The sequence below is a fragment of the Citrus sinensis genome, chromosome 9 (genome assembly GCF_022201045.2).
Source record: "Citrus sinensis cultivar Valencia sweet orange chromosome 9, DVS_A1.0, whole genome shotgun sequence".
Taxonomy (NCBI): Eukaryota; Viridiplantae; Streptophyta; class Magnoliopsida; order Sapindales; family Rutaceae; genus Citrus; species Citrus sinensis.
This window is the reverse complement of record NC_068564.1, coordinates 10,989,085-11,008,698: the sequence shown is the minus strand read 5'-3', so window position 1 is coordinate 11,008,698 and position 19,614 is coordinate 10,989,085. Positions and strand designations below refer to the sequence as shown.

General features: G+C 34.2%; 2 protein-coding genes and 2 non-coding genes across 4 annotated transcripts; 2 read left to right on the top strand and 2 right to left on the bottom strand.

Annotated features, from left to right (window-relative positions):
• Window positions 1–4,920: 4,920 nt before the first annotated feature.
• Window positions 4,921–8,142, bottom strand: LOC127900034 (probable cytokinin riboside 5'-monophosphate phosphoribohydrolase LOGL10). The gene has a single exon (XM_052434397.1). The coding sequence runs from the start codon at window positions 7,887–7,889 to the stop codon at window positions 7,215–7,217; it is 675 nt and encodes a 224-aa protein (XP_052290357.1). The 5' UTR covers window positions 7,890–8,142; the 3' UTR covers window positions 4,921–7,214.
• A 111-nt stretch (window positions 8,143–8,253) lies between these two features.
• LOC127900035 (uncharacterized) lies at window positions 8,254–8,811 on the bottom strand. The gene has a single exon (XM_052434398.1). The coding sequence runs from the start codon at window positions 8,809–8,811 to the stop codon at window positions 8,257–8,259; it is 555 nt and encodes a 184-aa protein (XP_052290358.1). The 3' UTR covers window positions 8,254–8,256.
• A 5,353-nt stretch (window positions 8,812–14,164) lies between these two features.
• LOC127900106 (small nucleolar RNA R71) lies at window positions 14,165–14,273 on the top strand. Its single transcript, XR_008052130.1, has one exon. It is a non-coding gene; the product is annotated as a small nucleolar RNA R71 (small nucleolar RNA).
• Window positions 14,274–17,911: 3,638 nt separating this feature from the next.
• LOC127900151 (small nucleolar RNA R71) lies at window positions 17,912–18,015 on the top strand. The gene has a single exon (XR_008052169.1). It is a non-coding gene; the product is annotated as a small nucleolar RNA R71 (small nucleolar RNA).
• Window positions 18,016–19,614: the final 1,599 nt, after the last annotated feature.

Here is a 19,614-nt window from a genome sequence, read left to right as displayed (position 1 = left end):
TTATTGAATTTACCTCAAGCTCCAACTGGATGTCGTAAACACTTCTCTCAATGTCTCTGAGTTGGCTTTCTAAACCCTCAACATAGGCTACTAACTCTGGTGGTTGTAGAGCCCAAATGCGATGTGTTTTACAAAATTGAATCTGTCTTTTGAGATGAGTTTTGACACGTTGAAGTGGTTTAAGAATGTTCAGGAGGAACGGTCTAAGTATGAGACTCATGATTAAAAATGATAAGAGAAAACTTAATGGTAAAATAAACACACTTATGCAAAAACAATTTCAATTAGTAAAAGAATAATAATAAAAAGAAAGAAAGAAAAATCAAATCAACGAAAAGAAAAAAAAATCAAGTCAAATTTGGTGGGTCACTCAAATTTATTTCGGTGTCTTCATCATGTGGTTGGTACTCTAGATATGGCTTTAATCTTTGACCATTAACTTTAAACGCGACACCGTTCTCTGGGTCCTTAATTTCAATTGCCCCATGTGGAAAAACAGTATGAACAATAAAGGGACCAGACCAACGAGAGCGTAACTTACCTGGGAATAGGTGCAAGCGAGAATTGAATAAAAGCACTTTCTGACCTGGAGTGAACGATTTTCTCATAATTTGCTTATCATGGAAGACTTTCATTCGTTGCTTGTAAATCTTGGCATTTTCGTATGCATCATTGCGAATTTCTTCAAGTTCTGCCAGCTGTAATCTTCTTTCTGAGCTGGCTTGCTGCATGTCAAAATTGAATTTCTTGATGGCCCAATACGCACGATGCTCGAGTTCCACAGGTAGGTGGCAAGCTTTTCCATACACTAGCCTGTAGGGTGACATCCCAATCGGGGTCTTGAAAGCCGTTCTATATGCCCATAAAGCATCATCAAGTCTTAATGACCAATCTTTTCTGTCCGGCCTCACCGTCTTTTCTAATATGTGCTTTATTTCTCGATTGGATATCTCAACTTGGCCACTGGTTTGCGGATGATACGGGGTTGCCACTTTGTGTGTGATTGAATACTTTGTCAAAAGTGCTTTGAATGCTTTGTTACAAAAGTGGGCACCACCATCACTGATTATTGCTCGAGGGAATCCAAAGCGTGAGACAATGTTGTTTTTCAAAAATCCTATCACCACCTTGTGATCATTGGTTCTACATGGAATTGCTTCTACCCATTTTGAGACGTAGTCAACACCAACCAATATGTATTGATGGCCAAAAGAAGGGGGAAAGGGTCCCATGAAGTCGATACCCCATACGTCAAAAATCTCAACCACTAAAATTGGATTTAGTGGCATCATGTTCCTTCGTGTAATGCTCCCCATTCGTTGACACCTATCACATGAAGAACAAAAAGTGTAAGCGTCTCGAAATAGTGTTGGCCAATAGAAACCACATTGTAAAACTTTAGTCGCTGTTTTCTTAGCACTGAAATGGCCTCCACAAGCTTGTTCATGGCAGAATGAAAGGATATTCTGAATTTCATTTTCTGGGACACATCGTCTAACAATTTGGTCTGCACAATACTTGAACAAATACGGGTCATCCCAAAAGAAATTCTTTATTTCCGCAAAGAATTTGATCTTGTCTTGCTTGGTCCAATGCTCTGGAAGTTTACCTGTAACAAGATAATTAACTATATCAGCATACCAAGGTAATACTTCCACACTCATTAATTGTTCATCTGGAAATGACTCATTTAATATTAATGGCTCTGTAATTGTGTCAAAGTGAAGACGAGAGAGATGGTCCGCCACAACATTTTCTGTCCCTTTCTTATCTTTGAATTCCAAGTCAAATTCCTGCAAAAGTAACACCCAACGAATTAGTCTAGCTTTTGCATCTTTCTTTGTGAGAAGATATTTAAGAGCAGCATGATCTGTGAACACGATTATTTTACAACCAATGAGATAAGATCGAAATTTCTCCAATGCAAACACTACTGCTAGCATTTCTTTTTCAGTAGTTGAATAGTTCAACTGTGCATCATTCAATGTCATACTAGCATAGTAAATAACGTGGGGAATTCGATCAACTCTTTGTCCTAATACTGCTCCTGCTGCATAATCAGATGCATCACACATGAGCTCAAATGGTAAGCTCCAGTTTGGGGCCTGAATGATGGGTGATGATGTCAACAACTGTTTTAATTTTTCAAACGCCATAAGACATGAATCATTAAAGATAAAAGGTACATCCTTAGCAAGTAAGTTGCATAAGGGTCTAGAAACTTTGCTAAAATCTTTAATGAAACGTCTATAGAAACCAGCATGCCCAAGGAAAGATCTTACTTCTCTGACTGTTTTGGGTGAAGGAAGATTAGAAATGAGATCCACCTTGGCTTTGTCCACCTCAATACCTTTGCTCGAAATGATGTGACCGAGGACAATACCTTGTTTTACCATAAAATGGCACTTCTCCCAATTTAAGACCAAATTCTTCTCGATACATCTCTGCAGAACTAGCGTTAGATGATGTAAACATTGATCAAACGAGTCACCAAAGACAGAAAAGTCATCCATAAAGACTTCAAGGAATCGTTCAACCATATCAGAAAAAATGCTCAACATGCATCGTTGAAATGTAGCAGGTGCATTACATAATCCAAATGGCATTCTCCTATATGCAAATGTGCCAAAAGGGCAAGTGAAAGTAGTTTTCTCTTGATCTTTTGGTGCTATGGGAATCTGATTATATCCTGAGTAACCATCTAGAAAGCAATAAAATTCATGGCCTGCTAATCTATCAAGCATTTGATCAATAAATGGTAAAGGAAAATGGTCTTTACGTGTGACAGAATTCAATTTTCTATAATCAATGCATACACGCCATCCTGTAGTTACTCTAGTGGGTATCAATTCATTATCAGCATTGGTAACTACTGTGACTCCTGACTTTTTGGGGACAACTTGTACAGGACTGACCCATGAACTATCAGAAATTGGGTAAATGATACCTGCGTCTAATAGCTTAAGGACTTCAGTTCTAACAACTTCTTTCATATTAGGATTTAACCGACGTTGCATTTCCCTAGTAGATTTAGCATTTTCATCGAGGTGAATGTAATGCATGCAGTCTACTGGGTTTATACCTTTTATGTCTGCTATGGTCCATCCTAATGCTCCTTTGTGCTCTTTTAAAACATCCAACAACTTACCTTTTTGTTCGTCATTTAGGGATGATGAGATGATTACCGGCAGAGTACTTTCTTCTCCCAAAAATGCATATTCCAATGTGTTGGGCAATGGTTTGAGCTCGAGTTTCGGTGGTGATTCTGATGATGGGATGAGTTTCTTCTCTGATGGTGCTAGTTGTTCAACTCTTGACTTCCATTTATTAGTGTCCATGGATGGTGTTGAGTCAAGCAGGGCGTTGACCTCATCGACCGATCTGTCAATATCAAAATCCAAACCAAAGTGAGTTAAACATGTTTGTAAAGGATCATCACTAAGGTTTGAAACAAAAGTATCATCAACTAATGCTTCAATTAAATCCACATCAACAATTCCATCATCTGCACTGTGAGGTTGTTTGGCAATGTTGAAGATGTTCAGCTCCATAGTCATGTTGCCGAAAGACAATTGCATATTTCCAGTCCTGCATTGAATGTGAGCATCCGCAGTTGCCAAGAAAGGTCGGCCTAGAATAATGGGGATGTGCTTTCTTGAATCCTGTATTGGTTGAGTGTCAATTACAATGAAATCAACAGGAAAATAAAACTTGTCTACCTGGATAAGCACGTCCTCTACAATACCACGAGGTATTTTTGTGGACCGATCTGCAAGTTGTAACACCACTGAAGTTGGGTGTAATTCTCCCAGTCCAAGTTTCACAAATACAGAGTAAGGCAAAAGATTTACACTAGCTCCTAAATCCAACAAAGCATTCTCAATTGTGTGATTCCCTATACTACATGAGATAGTGGGGGAGCCTGGGTCTTTGCATTTTAAAGGAATTTTATGTTGGAGTATAGAACTAACGTTTTCTGTTAAAAATGCCTTCTTTTGAACATGCATATTTCTCTTTTTAGTACAAAGGTCTTTAAGAAACTTGGCATAAGATGGAACTTGTTTAATAGCATCAAGTAAAGGGATGTTAACACTTACCTGTTTGAAGATTTCAAGAATCTCACCTGTGGATTTTCCCTTCTTTCCTTTCGCTAACCTCTGAGGAAATGGAGCTTTCGGAACATATTCTCGTGGGTTGGTTTCTTCTTTTTCCTCCGGTGGTGAGTCCTCAACATTCACAGGTACGATTTGATTTTCTTTTGTCACCGGTGACACAACTTAAAAGTAAATTTTAACTCCCAAGTATAAGAGTGTCTTGTTGTATTATAACTCGGTGAGTCCGAGGTCGATCCACAGAGAAAAGATTTAATTAGTTTATTTTATTTTATCTAAAAATTGAAATTAAAACTTGAATATAAACAACTTAATTTAAATGAAACTATGGAATTGAACTAGTTAGGGTTATGGATCCACTCTTAGAAATAAATAAAACTTAATAAATTCTTTTTGCCAATTTGTTTTAGATTTATTACTCAAAAGATTAATTATACAAATTATTATTATTTTCCCTTTAATTTTATGATGGATTAAGTATTTATTGTGCCAAAATTTAATTTGTCTACAATAAGTCAAAATACCATTTCACCATGCCTTATATTAAGATCTTAAGAATTTATTGTGCCAAATTCATTTGTTTGTCTACAATAAATCAAATTTTCAAAATATAAAACATGTATAAAATTAAATAGAAAATAATTTAATTTATAAAATTAAACATAGAATTTGATTAAATCATATTTATTTCTTAAGAGTTTCACCTTCCCCTAACTAATATTATTTAGTTAAGCATAATTAAAATAAAAAGAAGTAGTAAAATTGAATTACTTATAATTAAAAGAAATAAAAACAACTAAAATTGGAAATAAAACTAATTTTATTAATGAAAATAATTATACAAAATATTAAAAACACACCTGGAAATCAAGATTACAAGGAGATGGAGAGAATTTGAGAAGAAGAGAGTTGTAGAGAGATGATTAAAACATAAAAATGAGGCTCTATTTATAGAAAAATAAATTCATAATCCAGTGCTTTGCGGTCCATCATAGGCTTCATGCATGTGCTCCTCACAACCCTTAGATCAAGATCCAATGGCTGGTCAAACTTCAAAAGTCAACATCACACATGGCATCATTTGACTCGTCCGATTTACCCAAAGAACGGTTGAGATTTGGCGGGTTAATGGGTGGATCGGGTCGACCCGAATACAAAGATTCGGATCCTCCAACTTGCTTCACCAACCATTGCCACGTGGCACAATCATGGCCATTGAATCATGAACGGTTGAGATTTAGTCAAGATTGCCAATTATCCCATGCACTCATATCTATTGTAAGCTCATTTCATCATCCAATCAGTGCTCGGTCAACAGGAAAAGTCAACTTTTTTTACACAAGCCCAATTTTAAGCCGATCTTGATTGATCTTAAGGTTTTCGGACCTCCGGAATCCAAATTTGACCTCCGTTTATCTGTTTGGAGCCTCGAAGTACGTGAAATTAATAATTTTCCTAATAAACACATAAAAATACACAAAATTAAATATATTTAAAACATAATTAATAATTCATAATATATTACATAAACACAAATATAAATTATAACATAAGCATAAAATAACATATTATCGCTTGATAATTAAACAATTTTTAATACTAATCACACCCCCCAACCAGCTTATTGCTAGCCCTCTAGCAATTTAAAGCGTTATATTAAGATTTATAAAATTCACATGCAAGTTAATAGTTGTTCATCTATCCTCTAAATTACCAAATAAATGAACTCTCCCAAATTCCTTTACCACATTGATGTTCACTCATTATCCAGAATATCATCAAACCTTCTTTTGTGCTCAAGTAATTAACACAATACTTATGGGGCTTCATTAAAAGAAAAACAACATTTTCGTTCTAAAATTCATTAGAAATTATATCTTTAGGCAATAGATTATTCACACATTTTTTTTTTTTTATATTACATTTCTAACCCGTGTAGCGAGCTTTAGGTCAATGACTCCCAGACCAGTTGGCCTTAGGGCACTAGGTGTTGAAGCACCCCTACGGACTTAATTACTCGGGTTTCTAATAAACAAACAATATATCTATTACCCATGTAGCGAGCTTTATGCCAGTGACTCCCAGACCAGTTGACCTTAGGGCACTAGGTGTTGAAACACCCCTACGGACTTAATTACTCGGGTTTCTAGATATAACAAAATTAAAAACATTTTTTCTTCTTCTTTTTTTTTGATTTTTTTTTTTTGGTTTTTTTGTTTTTTTGTTTTTGGAAATATACACTTTCTACTACCTTAGATACTATTCCTAATAAATCAAAAGAACTAAATGCTGTAAAACTTTAACTTACAACCCACTAGTATGTGTCATAGTGTGTGTGTGAAGAATGATTCAATAATACCTGTTAAATGAGTAAACAATTAAATAACTTAATAACCAAGTGGAGAGTTCACAAATTTGAGTAATTCAAAGAAAAGGGAACAAAAACAACTTACTATGAATCTCAAAATCAAAATATAATACAACAAGACTATTAGGATGCGTCTCAAAAGTCGTGACTCTTTACACGGCCATCCTAGACAAAAAACAAAATTTTTTTTTTTTTTGGTTTTTTTTTAACAAAGAAAAGAAAAGAGAAAAGAGAAAAACAACACACATATTTAAAATATACGTCAATTATCCCCACCCCACAACCTAATCTAAACATTATCTTAACATTTTATAATTTTACAGATATGCAAAAAAAATAAAAATAAAAGAAAATAATAAAAGAAGAAGAAGAAGAGATCTCACCTGAACTGGATGCAGAAGCTTAAAAGCAAATAACAAAGATGAAGAAAGAGTCAATTTTTTTTTTTAACAACACCCTTAAGATTAAGAAGATGCGTTTCTAGAGAGACTACATTCTCTATATCCTGCCATCTTCGACTCAAATTTGTCCTAAGTTAGTCTTTACAGAAAAAAAAAAATTTTTTTTTTGTTTTTTGTTTTTTTTTTTTTTGTAAACACATAACCAGGACTAAGACATTCCACAATTATCAACTATTCCCTCCCCCCAACCTGAAAAAGACATTGTCCTCAATGTTTTAAAAGGAAAGAGAAAGAGTGTAGAAGACATCACATGAACACTACAACAGAAAATATTTACAAACGGAGAGTTAAATCTAAATCGCACTTCTTATTACTGCTACTGTTACCGTTACCGTCATTAGTCGACCAATTCAGTGCAACAGTCTGTGGATCTGGCTCTGGTGTATAAGCTTGCAAAAGATCAAGTAACTCATTAGCAGTAGAAGCAGAGATAAAGAGTTTTTTTACAGAATGTGGAACAAAATGATTCTTTATTGCATGGTTAATAAAAGTTAGCAAGCCGTCATAAAAATTATTAACATTTAACAAACCGATGGGTTTTTGATGAATGTTCAAGTGGGCCCAAGATGCAAATGTAATTAGTGCCTCAAAAGTTGCAAGATCTCCTGGCAAGAAAATAAAAGCATCAGCATGATTCATCATTTCAGATATTCTCTCTTGCATACTTGATACCACTAATTCTTCTCCAATTGGTGGGCCAGACATGCACACTAGCGGTTTCATGGGTTTTGGGATAATGCCGAGTACTTGGCTTCCTCTGGTAAAAACAGCTTCTGAGACAAGTCTTGATAACCCTCGTTCACCTCCTCCATATACAAGATGCAGTTTCCTCTCTGCTATGACACGACCAAGATCTACAGCTGCCTGAACGAACTCTTTGTACTTTCCATAGTGAAACCCAGAAAGCACACAAATATTTTTGAATTGTTTACTCGAAGATGATGCCATTGGACTAATTTTTCAAAAACAAGTTGTGAGTGTTTGAAAAATGAGCTCATATTTAAAGATCTTGGTAACATAAATAATGAGAAACAGCTGTAAATGGGTTGGCAATATTTGTCAAATGACGAGTAAAGCTCGTGGCTCAATAATTCAAAAACAAACAGTAAAAAGAAAGTAATGATTAGAAAAAGCAAACAGTAAAAGAAAACCAAATATTTATTAAATACAAAATCACATCGCTAAATGCAATAATGCAAATGATAAAATAACAGTAAAGTAAAATAACAGTGAAGTGAAAGGATATTTACTAGTAGTTGTGATTGTGGCTCACATCTTCCTCTGGTTTTACGTCCAGTAACGGCTTGAACGCCCTCTATGGGTCGAGGATCGGCTTCCCATCCAGTTTTCTTATAAACTGGCAAACAGGGTCTTTTTGAGTCAGATTCCCAAGACTTAACTGTGCACTTTGTTTTTGGAATAGTATCCACAAATTGTAAATCTCACGTTGCACAATTCCGCTTCGATGCGTCTCAAGAGATCGTAAGATATCATCCAACGATTCTTTACTCATGCCATCTTTAACGAATTTAATTTTATCTTCACGAGTATCAGAAACCATTCCTAAAGATTTACAATCTGGTCGTTTGCAACCAAGTCTCACACAGTTATGACATTTTGAGCCAAGTCGTTTAGCTCTCCTTTTCTTAGCAAACGTACTTTTACCAAAACCAGGCATGTAAGAAACAAATTGACCAGAAAACTCACCTGCTAATCGGACCTTTGCTTCAATTAACCAACGAATGTCAGAAGGAATGCCATTGATCATTAACAAACGCAGTCGTTCACAACGAGCTTTGTAAATTTTCCTGAGGGCATTCTGAGGGAGAGAGGGAAAATGCTTATGGAGTTTATGTTGTATTTCTTCCATGTATGATTTTGGGGTTTCAGTTATTGTGGGAAACTGAAGATACCGACTTAAGAAGTCACGGAGTACCGTTATCCGCCATTTATACGGGAAAATAAATCAAAACACACCAAAATCAAATCTGCAAAATCAAATCAAGCGTGAAAGCAAGCAAAAAGAAGCACACAATATAAAAGGAAAATGAACTTACATTCGTCCTCTCATTGAGTTAACCTCAAGCTCCATTTGAAATTCATATATGCCACTCTCTACTGTTCTGAGTTGTCCCTCTAGATCCTCAACATAGGACACGAATTCTGGTGGTTGCAGATCCCAAAGTGGATGTGATTTACAGCTTTGTATCAGGCCTCTTAAGTGAAATTTTATACGCCGAAATCTTTTAAGATGTGCGAACAGGTATTTTCTCATTGAGGTGCTCATGATGTAAAATGAAAATTGATGAGAGAATGTACAACTGTCAAACAAACACGCTTACACAAGAAAAACAATGTTAAAAAAAAAACTATGTACAGTGCATCAATCTAAGGAAAAAAAAAAAAGTCAAACAATGAAACGGTAAAATAATAGTAAAACAAAAAAAAAATCATTAAAAACTTAATCAAGAATTGGTGGGTCATCCAAATTAATTTCGGTGTCCTCGTCACGTGGGTGATGTTCCAGATATGGTTTTAATCTTTGACCATTAACTTTAAATGTGACACCATTATTTGGATTCTCAATTTCTATGGCCCCATATGAATATACATTTTTTACAACAAATGGGCCACTCCATTTTGACTTTAACTTTCCTGGAAATAAATGAAGACGAGAATTATAAAGCAACACTTTTTGACCAATCTCAAATGTTTTTCGAAAAATTCTTTTATCATGAAATGCTTTTGTTCTTGCCTTAATAATTCTTGAATTTTCATATGCATCATTCCTTAATTCCTCAAGTTCATTCAATTGCAATTTTCGCACATTACCAGCATCAACCAAATTTGAATTAAAAGCTTTAATAGCCCAAAGTGATTTATGTTCAAGTTCAACAGGTAAATGACAAGGTTTACCATAAATTAACCGATAGGGTGACATTCCTAATGATGTTTTAAATGCAGTGCGGTAAGCCCAAAGTGCATCATTAAGTCTAAGAGACCAATCTTTTCGGTTTGGGTTAACCGTTTTTTCCAAAATTCGTTTTATCTCCCTATTTGCTAATTCAACTTGACCATTTGTTTGAGGATGATAAGGGGTAGCAATTTTATGTGTAATTCCATATTTCTTCATTAAAGACTCAAATGACTTATTACAAAAATGCTTACCTCCATCACTGATAATGGCTCGAGGGATTCCAAATCGACTTAAAATGTTTTCTCTTAAAAATTTAATCACAGTTTTACTGTCATTATTTCGACAAGAAATTGCTTCAATCCATTTTGAGACATAATCAACTGCAACTAATATATACACAAATCCAAAAGATGATGGAAATGGACCCATGAAATCAATTCCCCAACAGTCAAATATTTCAATTTCAAGTATGGGATTTAAGGGCATCATGTTTCTTTTTGTAATTGATCCCAATTTTTGACATTTTTCACAACTTTTGCAAAATTCATATGTGTCTTTAAACATGGTAGGCCAATAAAATCCACACTGCAAAATTTTAGCAGTAGTTTTTCTTGAAGAAAAGTGACCACCACATGCTTCAGAATGACAAAAATTAATGACACTACTTACCTCATTATCAGGAATACATCGCCGAAAAATTTGATCTGGGCAATATTTGAACAAATAAGGATCATCCCAATAAAATTTCTTTACTTCAACAAAAAATTTCTTCTTCTCTTGAGCATTCCATTGCAAAGGCATTTTACCTGTAACAAGAAAATTAACAATATTAGCATACCATGGCATTGAAGTAACAGAAAATAAAAATTCATCAGGGAAAGAATCATTTATGGGTGTTATATCATTGCAGAATTCGGATGTGAGTCTTGATAGATGATCAGCAACAACATTTTCAGCACCCTTTTTATCTTTGATGGTAAGGTCAAATTCTTGTAGTAACAAAATCCAACGAATTAGTCTCGGTTTGGCATCCTGTTTACTCATCAAATATCTCACAGCAGCATGGTCAGTAAACACAACAGATTTAGAGCCAAGCAAATATGAACGGAATTTGTTTAATGCAAATACCACAGCAAGTAATTCTTTTTCAGTTGTAGAATAATTCATTTGAGCACTATCCAAAGTCTTGCTCGCATAATAAATCACAAAAGGCTTACCATCCCTTCTTTGTCCTAAAACAGCACCAACAGCAAAATCACTTGCATCACACATTAATTCAAATGGCAAAGACCAATCAGGAGATTGCATAATAGGTGCAGATGTTAAAAGACAAATTATTTTTTCAAAAGATTTTTGGCAATCATCATTCCATTCAAACGGTGCATCTTTTAATAAGAGGTTACAAAGTGGTTTAGATATGGCACTAAAGTTTTTTATAAACCTCCTATAAAATCCTGCATGTCCTAAAAAGGATCGCACATCTCTAACTGTTTTTGGTTGTGGCAATTTAGATATGACTTCGATTTTTGCTTTGTCAACTTCAATTCCTTTAATAGAAACAACATGACCCAAAACAATTCCAGAAGTAACCATGTAGTGACATTTTTCCCAATTCAACACGAGTTCTTTTTCAACACATCTTTTTAAAACTTTCTCCAAATTATCAAGGCAATCATCAAAAGAATTCCCAAACACAGTCAAATCATCCATAAAGACCTCTAAACAATGTTCAACCATATCACAAAAAATGCTTAACATACATCTTTGAAATGTTGCAGGAGCATTACAAAGCCCGAATGGCATTCTTTTAAATGCAAATGTTCCAAAAGGACATGTGAATGTGGTCTTTTCTTGGTCCTCAAGTGCTATAGGAATTTGATAATAACCTGAATATCCATCTAAAAAACAATAGTAGGGATGTCCTGCTACTCTTTCTAAGATTTGGTCAAGGAATGGTAATGGAAAATGATCTTTTCTAGTGGCTTCATTTAATTTTCTATAATCAATGCACATGCGCCAACTAGATGTAATTCGTGTTGGAATTAATTCACCTTTTTCATTTTTAACAACAGTGATTCCAGATTTTTTAGGCACTACTTGTGTAGGACTTACCCACTTACTATCAGAAATAGGGTAGATAATTCCCACATCAAGTAATTTAAGGACTTCTGTTTTGACTACCTCTTTCATGTGTGGGTTTAATCTTCTTTGAGGTTGTTGACATATTTTAGCATTTTCTTCCAAATTAATTCTATGTGTGCAGATTAAGGGATTAATGCCTTTAATGTCATTTAAAGTCCATCCTATTGCATTTTTATGCTTTTTAAGAACAATTAGTAACTTACCTTCTTGGTCGCTTGTTAAAGTAGAAGAAATCACAACAGGATAAGTTTGTTCTTCTCCAAGAAAAGCATATTTCAATCCTTCAGGCAAAGGTTTCAATTCCATTTTAGGTGCTTCTTGTTGTTCTGTCTTTTCAATACTTCCAAGCTCCTCAAATTTTGGCTCGTCATCATAATTTTGCGAAGTCTGCATAGAATCAAGCAACGAATTTATATTAGAAATATCAAGTTTAAGTTGCTTATTTGACTCAATTGAATTAACTAAACAAACATTAGAAAGTTCAGAAAAATCCCCTTTTTGAATATTTTCCTCGATACAAGATTCAAACAATTCCTTTTGTTCATCAGTATCATCTTCATTCTCATTTTCTTCATTAGGTTGCCTGCACATGTTGAAAACATTCAATTCCAAAGTCATATTCCCAAAGGATAAATTCATTAAACCATTCCTACAATTAATCAAAGCATTAGCAGTTGCTAAAAATGGTCGACCTAAAATTACAGGAATTGGTTTGTAATTATTCACAACAGGTTCAGTTTCCAAGACAATAAAATCCACAGGATAAATAAATTTATCAACTTGTACTAAAACATCTTCCACTATTCCTTTTGGTACTTTAACTGATCTATCGGCAAGCAAAAGTGTAGTTGAAGTTGATTTTAACTCACCAAGATTAAGTTGAAGATAAACTGAATATGGAAGCAAATTAACACTAGCACCAAGATCTAGTAAAGCATGCTCAATTCTGTGGTTACCAATAATACAAGAAATGGTAGGACAACCAGGATCTTTATATTTCAACTTATTATTAGTAGACAGAATTGTACTTACCTGTTCGGCCATGAAAGCACTCTTTCTTACCTTCAATTTCCTCTTAACAGTGCACAAGTCCTTTAAAAATTTGGCATATGAAGGAACCTGCTTGATTGCATCTAATAGAGGAATGTTAACTTTCACTTGCTTAAAGATTTCATAAATTTCAGAAGAGTGGTTTGATTTCTTTGGTTTATTCAATGCATGCGGAAATGGTGGTTCAGGTGGAACACTAGTTATTTCTTCACTAGGTGTAAGTTCATTTAGTCCTTCCTTACCCTTTGAATTTTCATCATTTTCATAAGGTTCAGGCATAGGTCTATCAACAACCTTACCACTACGAAGAGTTATAACTGACTTGACTTGGTCTGTGGGTGGATTTTGTTGAATTTTAGGATTTGGTTGTGGTTGGGCTGGAAATTTTCCTTTTTCTTGAATGGTGAGTGCAGAAGCAATTTTAGCAAGAGTATCTTTCAAATCAGAAAAAGTTTGTGCATTTTGATTGTTAATAACATCTTGCTTTCTGATGAATGAATGCATTGTGTCCTCCAGATTTTTCCAAGGTGGTGGAACATATGGTGCATAAGGCTGAGGATTTTGAAAATTTTGTGGAGGTGGTGCTTGTGAAGATTGTGCATTATTATTATTCCTCCAACTGAAATTCGGATGATTTTTCCAACCAGGATTATAAGTCTGTGAATATGGGTTTGGTTTATTGAAAGTGTTAATAACATTAGCTTGATCATTTAGACATTCTTTAAGTGCAGGCAAAGTGGGACACTCTTGAGTGAAATGATCATTCGAATTACATATGTTACATGCAATTTCTTGAACAGATTTTACTTGATCACTCTTTTTATGCTCCAAAGCTTCAACTTTCCTAACTAGGGATGCAAATTTTGCTTGTAAATCATGATCTTCCCTAAGGTTATGGATTCCTCCACTAGATGGAGATGATTGTTGCTTATTTGTCAATTCAAAAGTTCCAACAGTATCCCAATGTTGTGCATTTTCAGCTAATTGGTCAAGGTAATCTAGTGCATCTTCAGGATTTTTATCCCTAAATTCACCATTACACATCATTTCAACAACCTGTCTACTTTGGGGTATTAAGCCTTCGTAGAAATAAGTGACCAATCGCCAAGTTTCAAAACCATGATGTGGGCATATGTTAAGCAACTCTTTAAACCTATCCCAACATTGGTATAATGTTTCTCCATTTTTTTGAGTGAAAGAAGTGATTTGCCTTTTAAAAGAATTTGTTCTATGAGGTGGAAAGAATTTTTTCAAAAACTGTTCTTGCATGTTATTCCAAGTTCTTACTGATCCAGATCTAAGGTTTTGTAGCCAAGTTTTAGCTTTATCTTTTAATGAAAAAGGAAAAAGCTTTAATCTAATTATGTTCATGCTACAATTTTGGTCCGTGTATGTATTACAAACTTCCTCAAAATCTCTTAGATGCAAGTACGGATTCTCAGATTCTAAACCATGAAATGTTGGTAAAAGTTGGATAATACCTGGTTTAAAATTGAATCGAGATGCTTCTGGAGGAAATACTATACACGACGGTGCTCCGGTTCTGGTTGGATTCATGTAGTCTCTCAGAGTCCTTGGTTGATTCTGATCATGCCCATGTTGAGATTGGTTGTCTCCCTGATCAATTTGAGGATTAGGTTCGCCCAAAACGTTTTCGCCTTGATTCTCATCCATGATTGGTGGTGGAGATTGAGATCTACGAATTAACCTGCCACTTGAAGATCGAGACCAATGTCTCATGCAAGGGTTATGTTATAAAGATAATATTTACACAAATTGATAACAAAATAAAATAAAATAAATAAATAAGCAAATAATATAAGTATACAAAAGAAAATTAAATAACAAAAATGGTGGTTGAACCCACCAATTAAAAAAATAAAAAATGCAAAATTAAATAAATACTGAAAATTAAATAACTGAAAATAAAAGTTAAGGGTTAGTAGTTAGTTTGGTGGTTAAACCCACCAATAAAGCAAAAAAATAAAAAAATAAAAAAATAAATACGAAATAAAATAAATGCAGAAAATTAAATAACTGAAATTAAATAAAAGTTAGGAGTTAGCAGTTAGTAAGTTAAGAGTTAGTAATTAGAGTTAGTAGTTAAAGTTAGTTTGGTCCAAAATAAGTCCAAATATGTCCAAAGTATGTCCAAATATGTCCAAAGTATGTCCAAATATGTCCAAGTCTTGATTATGTTGAGGAATTTCGTCTAGGGATTCTATTGCAAATTATTTTTAATTTTATGGTCAAACTATAATTTTTAGAAGTTTAGAATTAGCAATTTGGGATGAAAGTGAAACAATTGAAAGATATCGGGGTCCGAACGTAATTACCAGAAGATTGGGCTAGAAACGGAAACTGTTGGGGTGAAACGAGAATTATGAAAGATATGGGGACAAAAGAGAATTTAAGAAAAGGAAAAGGGGGCAAACGAAATTTTACATATAAGAGAAAAATAAAAACGGAAAAACAAACCAAATAAAAAACTTTTCCCCGGCAACGGCGCCAAAAACTTGACACAACTTAAAAGTAAATTTTAACTCCCAAGTATAAGAGTGTCTTGTTGTATTATAACTCGGTGAGTCCGAGGTCGATCCACAGAGAAAAGATTTAATTAGTTTATTTTATTTTATCTAAAAATTGAAATTAAAACTTGAATATAAACAACTTAATTTAAATGAAACTATGGAATTGAACTAGTTAGGGTTATGGATCCACTCTTAGAAATAAATAAAACTTAATAAATTCTTTTTGCCAATTTGTTTTAGATTTATTACTCAAAAGATTAATTATACAAATTATTATTATTTTCCCTTTAATTTTATGATGGATTAAGTATTTATTGTGCCAAAATTTAATTTGTCTACAATAAGTCAAAATACCATTTCACCATGCCTTATATTAAGATCTTAAGAATTTATTGTGCCAAATTCATTTGTTTGTCTACAATAAATCAAATTTTCAAAATATAAAACATGTATAAAATTAAATAGAAAATAATTTAATTTATAAAATTAAACATAGAATTTGATTAAATCATATTTATTTCTTAAGAGTTTCACCTTCCCCTAACTAATATTATTTAGTTAAGCATAATTAAAATAAAAAGAAGTAGTAAAATTGAATTACTTATAATTAAAAGAAATAAAAACAACTAAAATTGGAAATAAAACTAATTTTATTAATGAAAATAATTATACAAAATATTAAAAACACACCTGGAAATCAAGATTACAAGGAGATGGAGAGAATTTGAGAAGAAGAGAGTTGTAGAGAGATGATTAAAACATAAAAATGAGGCTCTATTTATAGAAAAATAAATTCATAATCCAGTGCTTTGCGGTCCATCATAGGCTTCATGCATGTGCTCCTCACAACCCTTAGATCAAGATCCAATGGCTGGTCAAACTTCAAAAGTCAACATCACACATGGCATCATTTGACTCGTCCGATTTACCCAAAGAACGGTTGAGATTTGGCGGGTTAATGGGTGGATCGGGTCGACCCGAATACAAAGATTCGGATCCTCCAACTTGCTTCACCAACCATTGCCACGTGGCACAATCATGGCCATTGAATCATGAACGGTTGAGATTTAGTCAAGATTGCCAATTATCCCATGCACTCATATCTATTGTAAGCTCATTTCATCATCCAATCAGTGCTCGGTCAACAGGAAAAGTCAACTTTTTTTACACAAGCCCAATTTTAAGCCGATCTTGATTGATCTTAAGGTTTTCGGACCTCCGGAATCCAAATTTGACCTCCGTTTATCTGTTTGGAGCCTCGAAGTACGTGAAATTAATAATTTTCCTAATAAACACATAAAAATACACAAAATTAAATATATTTAAAACATAATTAATAATTCATAATATATTACATAAACACAAATATAAATTATAACATAAGCATAAAATAACATATTATCGCTTGATAATTAAACAATTTTTAATACTAATCAACCGGCATCTCCACTTTGTTGTCGACTTCTTTTCCTTTTCGCAAGGTCATTACTGCTTTGACCTCTCCATGCTGCTGTGGTGAACTGGTACTTGCTTCATGCACTCCTTTAGGATTAGGTACTGGTTGACTTGGAAACTTGCCTTTCTCAACAGTCATTGCCAAGGTCTGAACTGAAGAAGCAAGTTGTCCCACCATCTTCTCTAGGCTTGAAACTGATTGAGCTTGTGAGTTGAAACCTGCTCTCAACTCATTTCGTAGTCCATCAATGGTGCGGTTTTGTTGCTCAATCGTGGAGTGAGTAAGATTCTTGAGATTCTGGAATGAATCCTCCCATGGTCTAGGTTGAGAGAAATTCTGATTCTGATTGTATGGTCTAAATGGTGGCTGAGAGGCTTGAGGAACTTGAGGAATTTGTTGCATTGGTGGAGCTGGAGCTGCTGGTCCATTATGTTGGAATCCTTGAGACCATGAAAAATTGGGGTGGTCTCTCCATCCAGGATTATATGTGTTGGAGTATGGGTTGTAATTTGATGGCTTTCTCATTACACCTATGGCATTGGCTTGATCTGAGTATGAGTCATGGTCATGTGGTTCTGTTGATTTAGCAGTCGATAACGATGCTATTTGTCGAGCAAGACCTTCAACCATCTCCTTGACTTCTTTGATTCCCGAAGTTGACTCGCCAATTTGAACCTCATTTACTCCTTTAATTCTTCTAGTATTCCTGAGTGATCGACTCCGTTGTTGGGAATTATCCGCTTGTCGCTGGAAGAATTCCCAAATTTCTGATGCACTTTTTGACATTAGCTCTCCTCCACTTGTTGCCATTAGCCATTCTTGCACATTTGGTAGTAATCCCTCCAAAAAGTATTGGCATTGGTGCCATTTCTCATACCCATGATGTGGACACTTCAAGAGTAGCCCATTGAATCGCTCCCATGTTTCGAAAAATTGCTCGTCCTCTCTCTGGGTAAACTCTGAGATTTCCCTGCGAATAGCATTGGTTTTATGCACTGGGAAATATTTATTCAAAAATTTCGTTACCATTTGTTCCCATGATGAAATGCTATTAGCAGGTAAAGTATTTAACCATGAACGAGCTCTATCTTTTAAAGAAAATGGGAATAGTCTAAGTTTAACATCATCATCTGAAAAATTCTCATATTTGAATGTTTGACAAATGGCATGAAAATCATTCAAATGATTATATGGATCCTCATTTTCTAGGCCATAAAATGTAGGGAGACAATTTAACACACTAGGTTTTAATTCAAAACTCCTAGCAGCTACATTTGGGTATCTTATGCATGACGTGCTCAAATTAGCTAAGGGACTAAAATAGTCCTTAAATGGCCTCTCCTGTGGTGCTTGTAAATCCATTTTATTTTTAACGTGTTTGTGTGTGCGAAGTGTTTTTTCTAATTCAAGGTCTATAGGTTCAAGATTAGGTAATAATGACCTACGACCATGCATGCAAAATAAATAAAATAAAAATAAAGATGCAAACAAAACAAAAAATAAAGATGGGAACAAAACAAATAAAAATAAAGAAGAGGGAGAAATTACGATACTAACCTTATTGCGCTATTACAACCTTTCTATAAAAATACACAAAAATAAATACGTGAAAGAAATTAACTAAAAATTAAATTAATAAGATAAACAAAAAAAAAATTACAAAGAAAAATAAATGGAAAATTAAATTACAGAATTTTAAAGAAGAGAAAAAGAAAAGAAATACCAACCTTTAAATGTAGATTCACTTTTTTTTCTTTTTTTTTAATTTAATAAAAAAAATACAAGAAAACAAATAAAAGAAATTATTCAAAAAAAATTAATTCTATGAATTAAAATTACTTACCTCCCCGGCAACGGCGCCAAAAACTTGTTGTGCAAATTTTAATGTACTCGCAAGCGCACGAATCTATTGTAGTGTAGATCAATGGTGACGAGTGTCGATCCCACGAGGAGGTGGATTTTAATTATATATAGAATTAATTTTGTAAATGGGTGGTTGGAATTATGGTGGAAATGATTTGAAATATGCTACAACTTAAATTAAAATGGCGAGAATAAATTCTAAAATTGGTATTGAAATGGCGAGAAGAAATTGAAGAGAATTCTATTGAAATGACGCACTTGGGTATCCGGATCCGTATCAACATGCATCATGGGCTAAATAATCCGTATTAATGCCAATTAAATCATGAGGGGGGAATCCACACCTCATGAACCACGCTCTAATCAATATGGTGCTAAGGGCTTATCGTGCCAAATAATAATAACCTTATACTAGAGAGCCGGTGTGACCAAGGCGGTATCTAGACAAGACTATTATTATTTGTCGACGAGAAGTCAAAACATCCACAAAAATTAGAGGGGAAGAGAAAATAAATTTACCAAATTAAGCCCATGACACATGTTGAGACTTCACCTTCAACCCAAGCTTGAAAGAAAATTAGCCACTCATAGTTGAACTAGGGGCAAAATAGGAATTTATTAAAATACGAAGAAAATACAAGATGGAGAGGGAATTACAGAAAATGGATCCCAAAAATGGATTCAGAGATATCAAATTAGGGGGGAGAGGCCCCC

Coding starts and splice junctions, on each gene's coding strand:
- LOC127900035 (XM_052434398.1), bottom strand. CDS start 8,811: ATGGAAGAAATACAACATAAACTCCATAAGCATTTTCCCTCTCTCCCT.
- LOC127900034 (XM_052434397.1), bottom strand. CDS start 7,889: ATGGCATCATCTTCGAGTAAACAATTCAAAAATATTTGTGTGCTTTCT.